The 21,627-nt window shown below is 38.1% G+C and overlaps 2 protein-coding genes across 6 annotated transcripts in view; both read left to right on the forward strand.

Moving 5' to 3' along the window:
- LOC131436322 (peripheral plasma membrane protein CASK-like) overlaps window positions 1-21,627 on the forward strand; it is a 741,277-nt gene that overhangs the window by 444,184 nt on the left and 275,466 nt on the right. The window contains exon 12 of one of the 5 annotated variants that reach the window (XM_058605022.1): window positions 17,950-17,982. The exons of the other annotated variants lie outside the window; for them this stretch is intronic. Within the exon in view, the coding sequence (XP_058461005.1) occupies window positions 17,950-17,967 (18 nt within the window). The 3' untranslated portion in view covers window positions 17,968-17,982. Of the gene's footprint in view, window positions 1-17,949; window positions 17,983-21,627 lie in introns of those variants that run through there. 5 annotated transcript variants of the gene reach the window in all.
- LOC131436312 (peripheral plasma membrane protein CASK-like) overlaps window positions 1-21,627 on the forward strand; it is a 582,446-nt gene that overhangs the window by 9,069 nt on the left and 551,750 nt on the right. The window lies entirely within an intron of this gene.

A 21,627-nucleotide genomic window follows, 5' to 3' on the forward strand; every position in this document is an offset into this window, starting at 1 on the left:
AAGTCGAAGTGGCAATCAGTTCCGTCTTGGTTTCGTGGAAGATTCTTCAACTAATTTTCAATCCAAGCATCTTTCACCGTTCCGTTTCTGTTGCTTTCTCCTTTCACCTCGGACAGTTCGTCTGAGTGCGGTCCACAGTTCACGGGAAAATAAATGAATAATTAAACTCAATTAATCTGGTGGATCCCCCAGGCCAGGCCAGGCCAGATGAGAGAACTTACTGCCATTTACTTACTTGCTTTCTTTTGTTAGTATACTTCCTTTTCGGTTGGATGTTGGATCGACAGTAACCTGGAGGGAAAGAAAATTCGGGCTCTCTCCCTACCGGCATTCCTTCGGAAAAATGGTGAGCTCTCGACTCCGGATTGTTTGGGTAAACTGACCGGATGAACGATTGAATTGATTGAATTAGAATGGGATCACCGGGATTGGATTGAGAGATTTAATGAATGGAAACGACGAGGTAGAGCTGAGCGTAAATTGATTTCAATGGTAGTCTCTAAGTATTGGTTGGCGATGGAGACAACATTGGGGAGGGCTTACAGGGATCCTTTCAGAGAAGTTTAATCGGATTAAATTGATCTTTCCCGGTAAAATTGGAAGTTGAGATTTAGATTTTGTTACACAGTGTCATTAGTAAAATGGGAAATTACGCAGCCTTGTGAGTTATGAGAAGTGGGACAGTTGAAGCGAAGTACGCGTCTGTCAATTAGATTGATAATTAAGATAAGATGGATTTAACCCAGATTCGTACGAACTTCGCCTACAACTTGTTTCTTCCAGTACCTACATGAGATCACTTTCAAATCCCATCTACTTATCTCGTTTTTGTTGTCTTTCTCATAAAGAAAGGCTTTGCAAAAACTGTGACTTTGCAACCAAGTGTGTGTAACGCAAACATGCATTCGATTTCCTCAGACATGGTTAGACTGATTTTTGTTAACTTAGATTTATTTATTCCAATCCGACTTTCGGTTCCGGAGTAAGAGGTAAAAGTTCAACAGAGAGGCAGCTATCCGTCTCGTTCGAATACAAGATAGCCATGAGGAAAAACAAAATAGTTCTTTGAGTGTGTATTCAAATGAAGCGTGCCTGGTTGAGAAACATTACCAAGGCTCATTCAGCCTGGAGGTGCTGTTCAAAACGATACTTGGGGTGCTCGGATAAATTCATATTCAGAATTCGAGACCTACAACAGAAAACCCAACAAAATCGACGACATAACACATGGATCAATAAGTCCCGAGACTACAGCAGAGATGGCGCTCGTAGTAAACCAGTAACCACGTCCTTCTAGAGTACTAACCTTTGCTTGAAACGGGTCAAAATTTTAAGTCGATCCGACCAGAAACAGCTGAGTTATCGAGGTTGGAGTAAAGTCATTTTGTAGTTTGTTTAAAAAATGAAAAAAAAAACCGAGTTTCGTGTTTTGATAAAACATTGTTTTTTTAATAGGTAAAAACACCGTGCGAAACAATGGATTGAAAAATGTTATCCGGACTCTTGTCTATCAAAAGCAACGATTTGTTGGTGGTTCCCCGAGTTTAAACGTGGTCGTACCGACACAAATGACGCGGAACGCTCGAGTAGACCTGTGGAAACCGTTACACCGGAAAATGTGAGTGAAGTGACAAAAATTATAATGAAAGATCGTAAAGTGAAGCTCCGTGAGATTGCTGAGATGACACAGATATCATATGGAAGTGTGTTTACTATCCTTCATGAAAAATTGAGCATGAAAAAGGTTTTTCCCAAGTGGGTGTCGCGATTGCTGCAATGCACCCTGCCACAAGTCGCGAAACAATGGCGAAATTGAACGAATTGGGCTTTGATCTGCTTCCCCACCCCCCATATTCGCCAGATTTAGCCTCCTGTGACTACTGGCTCTTTGCTGATCTTAAAAAAATGCTCCAGGGAAAAAGATTTGGCTCAAATGAGGAGGTCATCCCTGAAACTGAAGCTTATTTTGAAGCGAAAGATAATTTTTTTTATAAACATGGTATTGAAAAATTGGAAAAACGTTGGAACCATTATATCACCCTAAAAGGTGATTATGTTGATGAATAAAAAAAATGTTGCAAAAAAAATGTTGTTTCCATTGTTAGTCTCGGGACTTATTGATCCATGTGTTACATCGGAACCATCTCTGTCACACTTGGAAAGAGGAACATACCAAGTTCCTGACCCAAACCTGACGATTTTCCTCTGGAAGCATTTATCCCGGAAAATATGCGTTGTGGGCAAAGGAAATCAATAACCTTTATGCATAGAACATTTTTTGCAACATTCAAACTGTTATAAAATCTTTACAATTATATTCTTCAATACTCAATTTCATTATTCTCTGTAAAACTGAAGGGATGAAAAAACTTACATTCTGCGGACGGGTATAGCGTGATGGGATAGTCGATACTTTTCACGCAGCCCACCTGGGTTCGATCCCCAACCTCGCACATAGGATCAGAAAGCTTTTTTTTAGCCAGGAGAGGTGAATGACCTTAAGGTTAAAACCTCTACAATTAAAAAAAACTTAATTCTGTCTGTCCATTCAACGATAAAAACTCTTAGAACCAAAAATTTACATTGTCGTCGTTGTTGAAATAAATTGTTTGGCATATTTGTTTCACGTTAACGACCAACGTATCGAAGGTTGAATCCTACATCTTCAGGGCAGCTATAAATTGACATACATAAATTAGTCACCAATTATTTTCACACGTTACAATATAGCAATATTTCTTCACAACGACCGGAAATATTTTTCGTCAAGTAAGGTTGCAACATTAAAAATAACAGATGCGGAAACGACCAACCTGCACTAAAAGCACAAACGAAATATACGAACACAATTTTTAATGTTCATTTCCAACGGGTTCGGGTTAAAAAATTTGGTCGGGTTTACTTTACTATGGGGTGCCTTTTCAAAATTTACCCTTTGAGAGAGTGATAAGTTTTCGATCGTGACTATCTCTTGTTGTATCTAACGGATCAACATAATTTTTGCTACATGCCATCGGAAATATGATCACAATATTCAGTTGTGTGACATAATCTCAAATAATTCAAAATTAAACTTTTCTGAAATGTTTGGTATAAACGAGTGTCAAAGAGGATAATTCAGAAGGCGCGTTTGCCTTTCTCGTATTTTGAAAGCTCATAGCTCAATGATTTGTGAAAGGATTTATATAATCTAACTACCAATAGAATCGAAATTTTTCATCTTAAACGTGTATAACAACAGCATTGAAGTATTTCAATAGTACACTATTGAAAACCCTGTCTCAGTTGACCTATGTCAACACCAGCCAATCAGAACGCGTTCTGAGAAAGATCTGCTCCTGTACAAAAAATCGTTCCGCACAGTGCTTAATATCGTAGTGAGTTCCACAATTTGGTACTTCTGAAAGGCAGGAATGAATCCCGTACAGCATCCTGGTAGTTTCTTATAATGAAATGCAAATCCAAAATGAAATAACCGACATTAAATATCTATATGCTGCTATTTTTATAGCCGTTAGGACCGCCCATTGGTGAAAAATCTACAAACTAAATCACGTAAAAAGAAACCTCCTAACAAAAATTGGATCAGTTTGGATTCTATCGCCACTGCAAGATGTATTGTGTGTGTCTTTTGAATGTAATTTCAATGTAATTTGTATCTGACTGTTTTAGAATTGTTTTTGAATGTGAAAAGACAGGTGTTGTGCCTATTTGAGAATGGCACATTGTACACCAACTCAAACGGGTTTTTCCCTGTCAATAGTTATTAGAAAATCATAAAGACATAAGTCGGATGATAAAACACAAAATAAATAAATCACAATCCTCGAATTTGAAAATAAATAAAAATCAGCCGTTCTAATGAATGTTTTCTAAAGAACTATTAGGATTTCTTCTTCGCAAATCGAAGGTGAATATCCTCAGTTTAGTGCAAATCTAGAACAGTATGATTAGATTTGTGCACTTTACGCTGTGTGAAATTCACAGTAATCGAGATCAAGCCTTCTTTGTTTTTGCGAAAAATGTGAAAAAATGGAATGCTTGCATAATTCATACAATTGATCAATTAATTGATACTCGGAAGTGTTAAGGAACGTGTCAGTTGTTTTCGTATTCACGACATCCAGTTATGTCTCTGACATTACCCACCCGACTTTTTTCTGGATTGGGGACTTTTAACGGGTCGGGTTTTTTTTCGAGTTCGGGTCGGGTTTGGGTTCGGAAGCAAAGTTGATCTCGGATTCGGATTGGGTACCGGTAAAAGTTTTTTTTTAAATTTTCAACCGGATATGGGTTGGGTTTGGGTTTGAAATAAAAAATACTTGCCCGAACATCTCTATGAAATATGCAAGTCACAGAAATTACTCACTGTACTCACAATTAAAAAAAATAAATAAATACCTCCAATACTTTTCGATCAAAGATGAGTGGACCAACGCTGCCGACTCTCCCTAAAAAATCGATTTTGCTTTCATATCAATGGTTTTTTAGTTTTTTTTTTGTATTTTTTCGAGATTCATCTAGAAAAAGATATTGCACGCCATTGCAAAATAAAAATAGGTCTGCAAACAGCAGAAACTTTACGTCTGCTTAGCGGTTCAATTTGAACTGCTCTGCATTGATGAGTTGAACGAAACGTAAAAAAAATATTAGAAGGCATATTTTTATTACACGATTTTTTTTAAATACACTGAGGTTGTTTTTTGCGCGGTTTTTTTACGCGGTTATCCGGTTTTGTTCTTTTGACTTAGAAATGCATGGAACGTCGAGATCTTGATTTATACCGTATTTTTTCGTAGCCACATTAGATGTTTTTTCATTTTCACCTAATAAACGGAAAATAGCACATACATTTGCCTGGTAGATACACCTATGCAATTGCGTTGATGCTTGGTAGCTAATAGTCAACAAGTTTTCTTGGGAACTCCGTTCTGAGGTTCATGAATCAATCTTTATTCAAGAAATATAATTGAAACGAGCGTTAACGCTATCATCTCTCATTTGTCTATTTTAAATCAATTCTAATTACGATTTTAGGACGATTTCAGGATTCGGCGAAATGGCTTTCGGCTAAATGTCATTAGGTGAAATAACCCTTTCTGCGAAATGGCTTTCGACGAAACGGCTTTCGGCGAAATGACCCTGATCCGACTAGAGTGTATTACAAAAAAATTTAAATTATTTTTTATTTCGGAAATTCATTAATTCTTGGACAAACACTAAACTTTCGTTTCAGTGTATATTTTTGTATAGTCTCTCTTCATCTATGCAAAACAAATGGTTTTTCATAGTGAAGGTGTGTGTTTCATCCAAATGGGAGCAAGTTGATTTTGTTTCTACCACTTTTTGCCTTTCTTATATAGAATGGTTATGCAATCACTGTGAAAGCCGACTTTCGAATCGAGATCCGTAGGGCCGAGTGTGATATACCATTCGAATCAGTTCGTCGTGTACGCAAAATGTCTGTGTGTGTATGTGCGTATGTGTGTATGTAACGTATTTTTGCACTAACTTTTCTCGTAGATGGCTAGAATAATTTTCACAAACTCATATTGAAATGAAAGGTCTTGTGATCCCATACAAAATTCCTGAGTTTTGTTTTAATCTGACTCCCGGTTTCGGAGTTATGGGTCAAAATGTGCAAAAAATGATAATTTGCGTCTTAGTTTTTCTCAGAGATGGCGTGACCGAAATTTTCAAACTTTGATTCAAATGAATGGTCTTTTTATCGTCTATCACCAATAGCTCGTAGGGCCGTACCAAGCGGGATTTACTGGAGCCCGCGCCACTACGAATCACAAGTAAAACGATAAGACAAGTACTCCAGAAGTGTCGTGAATACAACGTACCCTCGCATCACCTATTCATTGACTTCAAAGCGGCATACGACACAATCGATCAAGAACAGCTATGGCAGATCATGGACGAATACGGTTTCCCGGATAAACTGAAGCGATTGGTCAAAGCAACGAAGGATAGAGTGATGTGCTACGTCCGAGTGATTTGCTACGCTCTCGAGTCCCTTCGAATCTCGGAGAGGGCTACGGCAAGGTGATAGACTAGCTTGTATCTTGTTCAATATTGCCTTGGAAGGTAAGATTCGAAGAGTGAGGATCGACACGAGTGGCACGATCTTCCGAAAGTCTGTAAAACTTTTTGGCTTCGTTGGCGATATTGATATTGTGACACGTAACCTTGAGAAGATGACGGAAACCTACATCGGACTGGAAGCAGAAGGCGTAGGCGTATCGGACTGACCACAAATGCGTCAAAAACAAAATACACGAGAGGAAGAGGCTCTAGAGAAGAAACACTACGCCACCCACCACGAATTTTGATAGACGGTGACGATATCGAGGTGGTTAACGAGTTCGTGTATTCCGGTTCCGAAATTATAGAGTGATTAGTGTAAACATTCTAATTTCAAATTACTTACTCACTTTGCTTAGAGATGGCTTAACCACCGATTTTTACACACTTTGATTTAAATGAATGGTGTTATGATTCTATACACTTCTGAACTTCATCCGGATTCGACTTCCGGTTCCGGAGTTATAGGGTAAAGTGTGTTAAAAAAGTTTATACCACCTATTCTGACTATTCTGGTACCCGGGTTCCAAATAGATTTCTCTCACTTTTCTCAGCAATGGCTTGAGAGATTTTCACGCACTTGGATTCCAAAGAAAGGTCCTATCAGTTCGCTTTCTCATCTCATCCAAGTCAGTCGATGAAACAAAACCGCTTACGTTCGGGACAGAAGAAACCAAGTACAGTATTGTGAACAATAGAACGACCTCGAAATGAGTGAACCAAACGAACAAAAGCTACCGCCGACACGAAAGAATACAATTGTTGTTGACTTCAGACAGTGCAAAATTCGACCTTCGATACGAGAACTTGAAGGTTTGCTTAAGGAGCAAATGCATCTTGACATTAAACGTGTGCATTTACTTCAATGCAATAAGACCAATAATGCTGTTTATATCCAGTTCTATAAAGAGTTGGATGCAATTCAATTCGCTAAAGACAATAATAATGTGCACTATGTGGAGCATGAAAATCATCGATCCTTATATTCGCAAAACTATGTCCCAATACGGAGAGATTCTCTCTATCGAAAAAGAAAAGTAAAAGGTTTTTTTTCCCGGTATTCTAAATGTCGTACGTTTGTTACGCATGCGCTTGAGGAGGCCTATACCTTCGTATGTGACATTCGGTCAGGATACAAGAATTCCGTGCAAATTACTTGTTAGCTATGATAATCAGATGGCCGCATGTCAATATTGCCAACAAGCTACAACAGGAGACAACTACACCAAAGGACAACGGTGCTTCCTTCACACCAACCCCAAGCAACCCCTGTACACCTGTGGCAGTCAATGAAACCATCCAACGTATCCCCTATAGAACAAAGTACACCAGCTGCAGTTAACAACTTACCATCCAACTAACCAGCAATTGCATCCAATATACAACAAGACGCATCCACAGCAACTAGCAACGAAATCAACAACAATACCACCGATGCGGCAATGGATGACGAGACGAACCGCGAACAAACTGCCCCTCAATCCTCGCAGGAGGAAAATGGAAGCTCCTCTCCCCCTAGAAAAAGGGTAACAACGAGATCCAATACAAAAAAAAATTTATCTAAAAACTCAACTAAATCGACCACGTAAAGCTTGTACGCAAATAGGCCTGAATAAAAATATCTTTTGAATAAAAAGGTCCTATAATGTCCAATACGGAATCCCTGAATTTCATTCGCACCTGACTTCCTTTTCCGGAATTATAGGGTAAAGTGTGTTGAAAATTTGATACCATCACTTAAAGGTGCGAAACGAAAAAGATGAAAAAGTTTCTAAAAATTTGCATCGGAATCAAGTTATACTGATCGGTCCTAAGTAATGCATTTAAAGATACGAGCAAGATCAGCAGTCTTAGAGTGTTCCCTTGCGGATATCAGAAACAACTTTTATAATTGGAAAGATGATTTAAATCAAGCGATTCTTTCAAACGTATATTTTCTTCAAAAAAGCAATCAAAACTAACGCGTATTCGTATAAGGAACGCTGCGATAGGACTTGCCGAAGTACATCAAATACAATGGCTACCATCATAACCTCAAAGAGAGCCCGAAATGAATAGGAAAAAATAAATTCCGAAGAGCTACAAACACAATACATAAGATTTGAACAAACGCAGTAACGCAACTTCAAAGTGAATTTGGAAATAATCTGTTTGTAAAACCGTTTGCAACAAACAGAGACCGGCTCGTCGTCGGGAAATGCGAACGTGAAAATTCTGCCAACGCCCATATCTCGCACAGACAAAGCCTACATTCCTATATCGGGGTGCTTACATGCGCCCGCACACAACCACGTTCACACGCGCGCCCCCGCACACACACACACATCCATACAATCCGCACCGATATGTAATATTAGCTAAAACGAAGCTTTCGAAGCTTGTGAAAGGAAGCCGATGCCCCCGTCGGTAATCTCGGCGGACGGCAAGTGGGTGGCGCGGCGGTGGTGAAAAGCGATTAAATTTGCCGTTTTCACGAGAATTCATCAAAGATTCAGTTTTGCGAGCGTTTTGAATATTTAAACAGACATCATCCACCGAACCCAGATAACAACCATCGATGGTAGCTCACACACATACACACACACAGACACACTCACAGGCAAAAAGTGTAAGCACCAAAGTCTGTTGCTCCGAGCGCGTGAATTTGTGCTTGTGCCAATCTGCCAAGCGCTATGACGACTGCGATTGCTACTGGGAAACTGGGACGCGTTGGTTAGTTATTAGGATCGATTTTTCCGTTGTTCGATATCGGTTCTGGTTGGCTGGCATTTGCTGAAAAAAACACGAATGCAGATTGGTAGAAAATGAACGAATCTGTTTTCACCGTTAAGTGGCAGCAGCCCGTAAGTAGTTCTCGTTGTTTTACTGTGAAACATACCACCAAAAAATTGGTCCAATAAAAAATAATATGATGGAAAATCTTTGTTGTGTTAGAATCAAATATTCGGAACTCGTTAAAAGTTTTAATGACAACGGAAACGAGAGCTGCATTTGACAGCCGAGTAGAGTGGGCACCCAGGAAGCCCGCTGACCGAGCGAGGGAGACGTCAAATGTTTAAAAATAAATATAACTGCAACCAAATTAGCTTATTAGAGCTTCGTCAGTCTGGGGACTGTCGGAACAAAACGAGAATTAAATTTATGTTCGTACTACGTTCCAATCCGGAAAACTGTGCCGAAAAGCTTCAGTATTTCAAAACCAAAACGAATAAACTTTTCCAATTTACACCTTCCCGTCGTATGGCGGCCTTACGACGACACCTCCCCGCGGTGCACGGAATCGTCTTTGTAATTATTTCCTCATAGCCGTACGTCTAAAGGTAAGTATCGTCGTCACGCCAAAATAAATCCATCAACCCAACAACCAACCAACCAACCAACGCAGCGGGGTGTAGTGGATCCTTTCAGAAAGGTTGACTTTACCAAGGTTACGCACCATCGATGGCTATCGGGGAACTTCCACGATGCGGACAATGCTGCGAAACTAATAGCCGATGATAATGGAGTCGTTTAATCGCAATCGAAATTTCGTATGCATACAAGTTCTTCGGAGCAGCAGTCACCCGTGGTGATTGTGGTGGAGGTGGATAAAGCGAAGACACACACACACACCCCCACGCCCACACAAAAACCAACAAGACCAGAACCCTACGAAACGAATAAACGAGATTGCTTCGATGTAATTTATTGCCCCGGACAGCGCACGAAGAGCATGAGGGTGTGATTTATGGAAATTGGAAACATTTTTTTGTTTTTCAACTAAAGTTGGCGTAGAAAAGGTGTTTTTCGGTTTCTCATACACCAAGACGGGGAATTATAACAGAGGTCATAATAGTCACGACTTCGAACAGCCCAGGAAAAAGGCGGGGGAGAGGCGATATCGACTGACCAGAACAATGGTGTAAGAAGATTTAGAGATTTGGTCCGTTTTGACTGCTGAAGCAGTGTTTTGAGCCTGCGAGTGATTTGTGAATATGGGTTAAATCCAGACAAAAAGAAACCTGTTTTAATCCACCTAGTAATGCATTTCTCATTAACATTTCACGAGAAGTCGATACAAGTTTTATAAAGACTGTCCCAGAAAGTATGGACGCACTTTGATTTCGCTGTAAATAATTCACAAGTGTTAGATATTCAAATTTTATTCGATATACTGATAAAATTAGACTACAAGAAAATATTATTCTCAACATTTGCTACTTAGCAGTTGCAGACTAGCTGGCGGACCTGTTTGCGAACGTTCCTCATTAAATTCCGTACAGACTTCTTGGTGACAAGTTTTGACACTGTCGAATGGTTTCGGCTGCCGAGACAGGTTTCGTTAATGCCCAAAATTCCTCAATTTGTCGAAGTTGTGGGCAATTTGGTGGATTCATGTCTTTTGGGACGAAAGTGACATTTTTGGTAGTATACCATTCTGCCGTTGATTTCGAGTAGTGGTAAGAAGCAAGATCTAGCCAGAACACAACAGGATCCTTGTGGCTTCGAATCATGGGTAGAAGTCGTTTTTGTAAACATTCCTTGATGTATATTTCGCTGTTCATTGAAGCAGTGGTGATGAAGGGTTTCGAAATCTTACCGCAGCTACAACTTGCTTGCCAGACCATAGCTTTCTTACCAAATTTTTCGACTTCAATTGATGTCTCGGAGTGGTTTAACACTTGCCCTTCTCGCACCGTATAATATTGTGGTCCCGGCAAGGATTTGTGATCGAGTTTCACGTAGGTTTCGTCGTCCATGATTATGCAGTTCAAATTTCCAGCATGAATCGTGTTGTGTATTGTTGAATCGTATTTGACTTCGAAGTGCCCACTTTTTTGGCCACATCCCGAACTGAAACCTCCTTCTTTTGCTCGAACGCCTTCAGTATACGTTTATCCAACTGAGGGTTAGCAGGACCTATTTTTCGACCCGGTTTCGGTTTATCCTCGAAGGTGTTATCCTCACCGAACTTTCTGATTGCATATTGCACGACTTTTTCACTTACTCCGCGTTCTGTGCATCATTTGTACACAATTTTTCGACGTTGTTCTGCTGAAAGTCCACGCATTCCGAAACAAACTAATGAAAACGAATAAACAACTGCACAAGTGGTTAGAGAAGAGTGTAAACAAGAGGACGCAGCTATACAAATTGACAGTCTTTATTGGATATTTTGAATAACTGTTTTCGAAATTGGAATCGGGAGCATGTAGAAGTTACAATAATTGTTTGATATATATAAAAAGCCAGGCCTTCAAGTTCATATAGTTTTACAATTTGTTTCGAAAATTTCATACTTTTTTGTATTGTTTTCATACAGTTATGAACGTTAGACATTGTTTATCTTTCATTACCCTGTCTTTTATTTTCGTTTTCTTTATCACTTGTACGAAATTGAACACCATACACAATGTGCTTTGTTCGTAGAGGCGATGTTGTATTTTCTTCTTCCGTACCACCGCATGTACGGACCGGTGCTCACCACCTTGTAATTCCGGAACTGGAGTTCAGATCCGTATGAAATTCAGCAGTTATTAATGGAATCATAAGACATAAGACATTCGAGGTTTGTAAGTTTGTAAAACTCGGCCCAGCCATCGCTGTGAAAAGTGAGTTCGTTCCATTTTAAAGATTGTGACCGGTGCTTACGGAACCGGAAGCCGGTGTTTGGTATAGCCGGAATGAATACGTTCGGTCATCCAACTATCGATTGGAAATTATTCGAGTCCCCAGATACCCCATTTTTTCGTATTTTGCATCACAACCGCATGAAATGTTCAACACTCTTTATGATGTAATTCCGGAGCCGGAAATTGGACCTTTCATTTGAAGCTTAGTTTTGTGAAAATCAGTAACTTGAAATTGGAATTTTTACACCAATCACCCTGTAGCTCTGGAACCGGAAGTCGGATTAAGATTAAATTCAGGAAATTTCTTGGGGACCACAAGATCTTTCGTTCGAATATAAGTTTGTGAAAATCGATTGAGCTGTTATTATTTAAAATTTTGGTCCTAACAAAAAAACAATGTCCTTTTTTTCTGACATATTTTTACCTTTCTCATATAGAAAGGTTATGCAATCACTGTGAAAACTGACTTCTGAACCGAGGCCCGGAGGGCCGAATAACATGTACCATTCGACTCAGCTCGACGAACTGAGCAAATGCCTGTGTGTGTATGGGACAAATAATGTCACTCGATTTTCTCAGAGATGGCTGAACCGATTTTCACAAACTCGGATTCAAATTAAAGGTCTTACGGTCCCATAGATCAATATTGAATTTTATCCCGATTCGACTTCCGGTTCCGGAATAACAGAGTTATATGCACAAAAAAAATTGTTTTCACTTACTTTTCTCAGACATGGCGTGACCGATTTTCACAAACTTAGATTCAAACGAAAAACCGAATTTTATCTTTATCCGACTTCCGGTTCCGGACTTACAAAGCGATATGTTTAAATCCATATGAAAATGCGCACTCAATTTTCTCGATAATTTCTCAAACTAATTTACATTTACAAACTAAGAAACAAATGAAAGGTCTTGAAATTCTCTAAAAAATCTTCGTTAAGTTGATCCAGATCCGACTTCTGGTTCCGGTATTATAGAGCGATTAGTGAAAATGTTCAATTTCATGAGTATTTTTTGACAAGCGATGGCGAAACGAGGTGCACATTTTTGTAAAACTGACTTCTAAATTCTTCTAGCTGGCAGACTTTGTTAGTTAGTGGATATATAAATCTACTTTGGGACTACTAGTCCCCCGTTTCCGCTTCCGGAAGCAACGATTATAGTGAAGAAAAGCTCCGAAAGCGGAACTCACTTCGATTTCTCAGCAGCTGTGAAACCGATTTTCACAAATAATGAAGCTCCCAATGTCTTAAAAGATACTGTGCAATTTCATCCAGATCCGACATCCGGTTCCGAAATTATAGGGCAATGTGCATCAAAACTTTCAAACTGTAATAAAAATGATGCAAAATCGGTCACGCATCGGTACGTGCTGGCAAGGGAGAAAAAAAAAACACCACCGCCTAGCGCACAGCGTGCTCAGCTCAATTCTGTATAACGTGCAGGGTAGCCACATTTAAATCTATATTAACCTGATAGAACTATTTATAAATTGAAAAGGCGACGGTAGTTTATAGCAGAGAAAGTTTTTGATTTTATTCAAGTTTGAAAAAAATCTTTACAAAATCTTCTAGTGATGTTTTCGAAAACATAGTTAGTATGAGAAAGGCATCATTACACCACTAGGTGGATTGAAAAAGGTTTTTTCTCTTCTTTTCTCATAATTCTTCAACCAAATCAGTAATTTCAAGATGGAATCAGTAATTTCAGTATAAAATTTTCAATCTCAGTCGAGATTTTTTGTTTATCGCGAGAGGACCGTTTGGCATTGTTAACATGTAGCCATCTGATTGTCGTAGGTTACCAGTGATTTGCATGGGAGCCTCGTGTTTCGATCGAAAATCGAAATAATTTTACTTAACTTAGAAAATTCGCGTAAAAAATGGCGTAACTTCGCAGATTTTGAGATTTAGGAAATCTAATTTTTTATGCTAAATGCCTTCGAGATCTGGAGTAATCTTAATTTTTTTTTTTTGGAAAATATATTGACTTTGGGACCCGTAATATTATAGGAAATCCACGCAAAACTAAAGAAATTTTTCGTTGGAGTAATTTTTTTCAGAAATGCATAAAACGTTCACATCTGAATCTTTAAAAAATCAGACTTTGGAGCTTCGAAAATTTTTGAGATTTCCGAAATCGAATTTTTTGTTGATGCCAAATGTCTTAGAAATTCAGGAAATGTCGAGATCTGGAGTATATCTAAAAAATATTGTTTTGGATAGAACCAACTCTGAAAATTTTGGAGCTCGAATTTGGAAATTTTTAAAATCGATTTTCTTGTACCAAATGTCTTAGATATTCATGTCACGTTGAGACGTGGAGTAGTCGCAAAAATATTTATTTTGAAAAGAATCTTCTTAAGTGATTTGGGACTGCGAATTTTTAGATTTCCGAAATCGAATTATTTTTATGCTAATAGACTTAGAAATTCAGGATCGAGAGTAATCTAAGGAAAAGATTTCTGAAAAGAAGCGACTTTTAGGATTTTGAGGACCACGAATTTTGAAATTTCCGAAATTGAATTTTTTATGCTAAATGTCTTAGAAATCCATAAAACGTCGAGATATTCTGGAGTAATCTCACAAATTTTTTTTTTAAAGAATCGTCTTTTGAACTTTGGGACTGCGAATTTTAAGATTTCCGATATTGAAATTTTATGTTGACGCAAAATGTCTTAAAATCACACGAAACGACGAGATTTAGTGTCATTTCGAAAAATATTTTGAACTTTTTAAAATCGAAAAAAAAACAAATTTTGTGCCAAATGCCTTAAAATTGTCTGAAACGTCGACACTAGATTGTCATCTTGATTTTTTTTTGTTTTTAAAAACTGGAATTGAAAAACATTTTGATATTTCCGAAATCGAAATATTTTTTGGTCTTAGAATTACATGAAGCGTCATGATTTTTTTTTTGTCTCAAAAAATGTTGTTTGTAAGCTCGAATCTGGAATTTGATTGATAAAAATTTCAAGATTTCCGAAATCGAAAGATTTTTGATGTGGAACACATCTTTATTTTCTATATAGGGGTGCAAATCAGAAACTCAAGGAAAAATACACGTAGAAATGTGATCAGGTTTTAAACACCTACAGCTCAGTCTATTTTGTATCGATTAATTATATTGTTTCATCATTCGATTGGAAATATTTTTACGATTCAATTTGAATGTATCAAGCCACGTATTTTCAATTATAAATGATTGAACTTTTGATTAGTAGCGAGCAGTGTCCTATTTTGTCTGCTAAACATCTCCGGCATATCGGATTTCCCTGCCATAGACGACGGTTTTGAAGTAGTAAGCGATATATCAAAGGGAAAGCACCGCTGTGATTGGTCAATCGATGCAAAAGCGAAGCTGTTGGCAGCACGCGAATCTATAAATAGAAGCAAAATTAAAGCTAAAGTTTCAGTCCATGATAGAGGTAGGTTGTTGCTAGACAGCAAGACAAAAAGTGCCATAAAACGATTTGAAGCTTTAATTGGTATGCTCTGATCTTATGTCATGCAACCTCGGATGGAATTCCATGTTATGTCGTTTCGTCTGAGAAATTGACCACTATCCCAGGGTAAATTTTGAGATTAATTTCTAATTTATATAAGATGAACTCGATTGATGATGAGAAAAAGTTTATCGCTTCAACCGAAATCGCAGAATGGTAGAGAAACTTAACGCTATAAAAATAACTGCTTGCATACAAAACTTGAACACAAGCTTGGCAAGGAGAATCTTAAATATCGAAATCGTATCGCAAGTATGTACAAACATATAATTGCATACATTTGGGATATTGGTGTTATTTCTTCGGTTATACAACAAATACAAATCAAGACAAACAATGTTCGATGTTGGACAGACTCTCGTGCAATTTCGGATTCAAAAGTATGACGATTGATTGAACTGTTTGATTGTAGATCATTAGAAATTTTGGTAGCCTTGTTCCACATCAATGGCTCGAACAACCCCATGGGGCTGATCGTTGTAGTTTTTTTTTGTGGCCGAATATCTCAGAATTGCATAAGATTTTTTCGAAATAACATCGGATCTCCACGTTCAATGCAATTTAAAGGCATTTGGTATGAAAAGAAAGAATTGTCGATTTCAAAAATCTTAAAATGTTTGTCTTAGTCGAGATTTTTCGAAAACATTTTGTTTTAAATAACACAAAATCTTGACGTTTCATTTAATTCAAAGACGATTGCCATAAAAAGAAATTTTTCGATTTCGGAAATTTCAAAATTGTTTTAATTCCCTGAAGATACCCATTTTTTTGGGCGACCCGGTTTTGAAGTGCAGTAGGGAAACTTTGATGTCTCAGACGAAAACAAGTCAAGCTTTTGTGTTCGTTAGATTTAATCGAGTTGTCGGTGAATGTTTTTTTCTCAAATATTTACGTATAAATTTCAGCTTCAATTATTTCTATACCTCTCAATTATACCGAGAAATGGAGAAATCGTCTTATACAATATATAGAAGAATTGTGTCTTTCTGATTGATTTGAGCCTTTTCAACTGGCATGCCGAAGCAAAATTTATTATAGCGAAGTCAACAAAAGATCCGTTTTCAAGTCGGTGAAATTGGTTACCACCACCATCACTTTGCAAAGTCGATACCACTCCGAAAACAGCTCATCGAGTGTGGAACTTTCCCAATGAGCACCTAGCCTAGGAAGTGACGAGAAAGAGCGAGAGAGACACATTGTTGTCGCCCTCGCAATGACACATGTTTTCAGTAGGTAAATTCGTGTCTATGGCAGCAATTCCCAATCGAATCGAATCCGACGGAGCGAACGAAGGCGCGGTGGGTTTGATATCGGTGCGAAGAGAAAATTTGTCACTAATTGCCGATTAAGATCAAACTGCTACGACTTGGGGAACTTGTTCGGCTGCTGCCCCAAACACATGTAACTGTTCAGCAGACCAGCAGACTTGCAGTGACATCCTCGAAATACAACCGTGTGCATTTGCAGACACAGAACAACTACCCCGAAGGAGGGAGGACCAACAAGGCAAGGCCCCGGGAACGATGGTAAATTGGAACGCTCATTATTATCGAAAGCATCATCGTTTTGCCGCCATCGCAATCGTCCTGACGACTGCTCGAGTGGGCCCGAGGAAACACTATTTGCAAGATGCTAATAATAATTTCAATTGCTTTCTGATGTGGATGTGGATGTGTGTGTGTGCGAATGTATGTAGTTCGGCTCGATGAAGCGATAACAGTTCATTGCTTGCCTGCTTGCTTGCTGGTGCTCGTTTGTGTCGGTTTGACTGGAAACAGTTTTCCCGATTAGAGGCGAGAATGTTTCAATTTACGGTCCCAATCGACACTGCACTGCGAGATTCGATCCGCGCGCGGAACGCGCCCGGACTCGATGACATCGCGTTGGTATGGCTTTTCTCCAGCAGTTCCCAGCTGGTTCTCGAATTGATATTTATGTGCTCCCTGCGCTACTCCCCAATACTGGCAATGTGTAATAGTGATACTGACACAAATACATTCCACAGTAGAGATTGTGCCAACTTTTGGGTGGTCGTTTCTGGGTTTGTACTATTCTAGCATGGGGAGGGAAGTGGGAAGCAGTGAAAGGGGAAGAACGCCGAAGTGACCGAAATGAACATGCTGCATGTGTTGCGTTTTGTGCGCGTCGCTCGGTCCTCTACAAACCACATGAATGCGAAACGTTGTGATCATCGCCAAAGGTCATGACGTTATACCCCCACCCCTGTCGCTTCAAAATGGTTGCTTTTAGTTCGATGATACTGTGGCTCCCATCCATCCCCGGGGCTAGGACGGATAATTCAACTCCGGTGACGATCTCGATCAGTGTTTCGATTCGAAGGGAACATACGTTACTGTACGTTCGTTCAAATGTGTGTATGTGTGCGGTGGAAATTAAGTCATACCAGCCGTTGAAGCTAGACCGACCACCCTCTTCGAAACAGTACTTGGTACCGACGGAAGAGACTTGATGGAATCCTCCTCGACAATGTGATTACGGCCATAGGCCATAGCCGAAAGTGGTTAGAGAACCATCCGGACGAGTTTCGGACACGTTTGTTACGAGCTGGGAGATTACATTAAACGAAGAGTTTGGTGCGATATGACATGTCACTTGGTTTTGAAATGTGCCGAAAGCGACCGCCTACCATCTAACCAACTAGTGTCTGTGATTTTTTTTTAGTAATGGTAGTGGATTCAGATTCTAATGGTTGCTTTTTTTTGTCTCCTTTCGTTGCAGGTAAATATCATTCTGTAAGATGCCATACGAGTCGTAAGTACAAAGTAAAAACACTCACAACAACTTTCAACTCTGTTCCCAGCAGGCATAAAACTTCTTCATTTTCTGTATCAATCATCTAGTAACCGAATACATGTTATTAAGGGGTTTTGTTACCGCAGGGGTACCGGTTTTGTGCTAATTGCACATAACTATTTTCTCTTTCTACATTTCGCCTTCGGTTCATCATTGCGTCAGCAGTTTTGTGTTGAACTTTTAAAGGTTCAACAAAAACATTAAACTTAAGCTAGGTGTTAGTCCAGGGACTATCAAAGAGAACACGACTTTTTTTTTGGTTCAAAGTTAACTTTATTTCACAACGTAATCTTCATCAAGAGCAACGCAATCGTTCCAGCGCCGCTCTAACATTTCAATACAACTTTTGTAGAACGGTTTATCTTTTGCCTCAAAATAGGTCTCAGTATTAGCGATATTCTCTTCATTCGTGCGGAATTCCTTACCGGCGAGCATTTTTTCAGGTCTGCTGGAGCCAAATCTGACGAATACGGTGGATGTGGGAGCAATTCAAAGTTCAATACATGTAGTTTTGCCATTGTTTCGATTGACTTGTGATACGATACGTTGTCTTGATGAAACAAAATTTTGTTCTTTGCCGTATGCGGTCATTTTTTGGCATTTTCAGCCCTCAAACGATCCAATGACGCTATATAATATTCACTGTTAATGGTATTTCCTTTCTCAAAATAGTCGATAAATATTACATCACGCACATCCCAAAAAACCGAGACCTAAACCTTTTCTGTCAATTATTGTGATTTTGGGCGTTTTAGGCGAGGTTCACCAGTTGCTGTCCGCTCAGATGACAATCGTTTTGATTACGGAGAGAAATGATGAATCCATGTTTCATCCATTGTCACATATCGACGCAAAAATTCCGGTTTGTTACGGTTAAACATGGCCAAACACTGTTCAGAATCATCGACACAATCTCGTTTTTGGTCAACGGTGAGCAAACGCGGCGTTCTTTTGATATCTTTACGATGTCAGCTAACTCACGCAACTTCAATTTTCGATCATTCAAAACAATTTAGTGGATTTTTTATGTTTTCTGGTTTTACCACCTCATTTTTACGTCCACTGCGATCTGCATCATCGGTGTCTCTACGATCACGTTTGAAGTCAGCAAACCGACGCACAGTGGTTCGAATCAATAAAAACGTGGACATAAATCAGTAGCTGCCAAACCGTTCTTTTAATGCATATAGTTGCTTTGAAGAAATTATTTACAAATATATACCGCGTATTTTGATCCTATCATTAATTGTTCATGGCCTACTTTGACAAAAAATGTAACGATAATTTTTTTTCTGAAGAGATAGACATTTTTTTTCTTCTACAAAGTTTTAGAACTATTAAAAATAATTTACTTTGTCAAATATACCAAAAGTCTAGGTCGCACCGTTTCGGATATACAAAGCGTTTTTATGGCACCCCCCTTAAAATCAGTTTTTTATTCATAAATTGTTTCGAGTTATTTTGTTATGCATACTTTGTTTGGAATAATTGTAGAATTTATAAAATCGCATATTTTTGTTGAAGATAGTGCATAGGTTTGTTCTTTCCTGGCAAAGTTATGCAACATTTTACCTTTTTTTACCTAGGATAAAACCTTGCACTGAAGCGAAATATGCAACTTTATGCAGCTGATTTTTACCAAATTTGTAGGAAAAGATGTGCCCAATATCATAAAAAAATCTAAGTGGAACTCGGTGGAACTTTTTTTTAGGTGGAACTTTTTTTTAGTTTGTTTTAATTACTGAATTATGGCAACCCCCTTAAAACTAGTTTTTTAGTCATAACTTGTTTCGAGTTATTTTTTTATGCATACTTCGTTTGGAATAATTGTAGAAAATATAAAATTTCATAATTTTGTAGAAGCTAATGCATAAGTTTATTCTTTTCTGGAAAATTTATGCATAATTTTACCTTTTTTACATTCATTCCGCGCGTGCGGGTCGTGATTGAAAAATTCACTGCTCCGAAAAAAATTTGCTCACTCTGAAACTTGAGTTAAACCCCTAAGGTATCTTTTTTCAACAAAAACAAAAGAAATTAGGCCCAAGTTTGGATTTTTTTTATTTGTTTATTTATATTTTACTTTTTTATTTCAATAAACTATAAAGGTTGTTTTAAGGAATCACTTATTTGAAAACTAAGAAAAAACCGTACATTTCATGCCTTGGACGATTTTTTGTATCTTTGTTATATTTAACAGGCTGTTAAAAAAAGGCTTTGTGAGAAATACCCCATGGATTATTACTATATATGCTATGCACGTATGCAAATATATGAAAGATATTTCTATCCTATTTCCGACTACCAATCTGGACGCGCGTAAACACGCATAAACAAGTTCATGCTTGCACACGCAACTTAAGCAAATTGTTGCGATTTTTATTTTGTTACTTTTTGATAATTGACAATATTAGAATAAATCTAAATGGAACTAGATGCAATTTTAGGTCTTTTCAAATTTAGTTTTAATTATTGAAAATCCGAAAAATTATCAAAACTTCAACACATATTTAAAAAATGGAAAAATGTTTTCTAGATAAAATATGATAAAGTATTGTTAAAGTACAAACCTTTACGAAGAGATTCCATGTTTAAACGTGTAAATGAATTTCTGTTATCGCGAAGCAACACAATTTTTAAGACGAGATGTTGGTCGGGCGACGCTCACTGCAAAAGTGAGTTACAGAAATAGCAGGCGCGTGACGCCCTCTGTTTCTTAACCATTCATGGTTTCAGCATGGCCATAGTGAAAATGAGGCACACGAAGAGTACTCAAGATATTCTCATTGGAAAATAAATTGGATAAGGTACATGTTCTCCTATAAGTATTATAAAAGTTTGCTGCATTAAGTTGCATATTTCGCTTCGTCACAAGGTTTCCTAGGTAGAAAAGGTAAAATTATGCATAAATTTTCCAGAAAAGAATAAACTTATGCATTAGCTTCTACAAAATTATGAAATTTTATATTTTTTTTTCAAAAATTGAATAAAAAACTGATTTTAAGGGGGTTGCCATAAAAGCGCTTTGTATATCCGAAACGGTGCGACCTAGACTTTTGGTATATTTGACAAAGTAAATTATTTTTAATAGTTCTAAAACTTTGTAGAAGAAAAAAAATGTCTATCTCTTCAGAAAAAAAAGTTATGGTTACATTTTTTGTCAAAGTAGGCCATGAACAATTAATGATAGGATCAAATTACGCGGTATATATTTGTAAATAATTTCTTCAAAGCAACTATATGCATTAAAAGAACGGTTTGGCAGCTACTGATTTATGTCCACGTTTTTATTGATTCGAACCACTGTGCGACGTTTTCTTGTTGTTTCTGATGGAGCGGAGTCTTCATAACACTTTTCAAGCCATTGCTTAGCTTGAACAGTATTTTTTCCCACCAAGAAGCAGTGTAAAATTAAAACACGAAATTATTTTTTATCCATTGTTCTGAAAATAATAAAACTAGCTTCACTCTTAGCACAATAACTCACGCACTAATGAATATAATATCATGAAGTTTTAACAGCGACATTAACTGAAAAAAGAAAACTGCAATAAAACTAGCGCCATGGATATCCAGCCAGCGACTGGCACCATTAAAGAAGAT

This window comes from Malaya genurostris, chromosome 1 (assembly GCF_030247185.1).
Source record: "Malaya genurostris strain Urasoe2022 chromosome 1, Malgen_1.1, whole genome shotgun sequence".
In the NCBI taxonomy this organism is placed as follows: domain Eukaryota; kingdom Metazoa; phylum Arthropoda; class Insecta; order Diptera; family Culicidae; genus Malaya; species Malaya genurostris.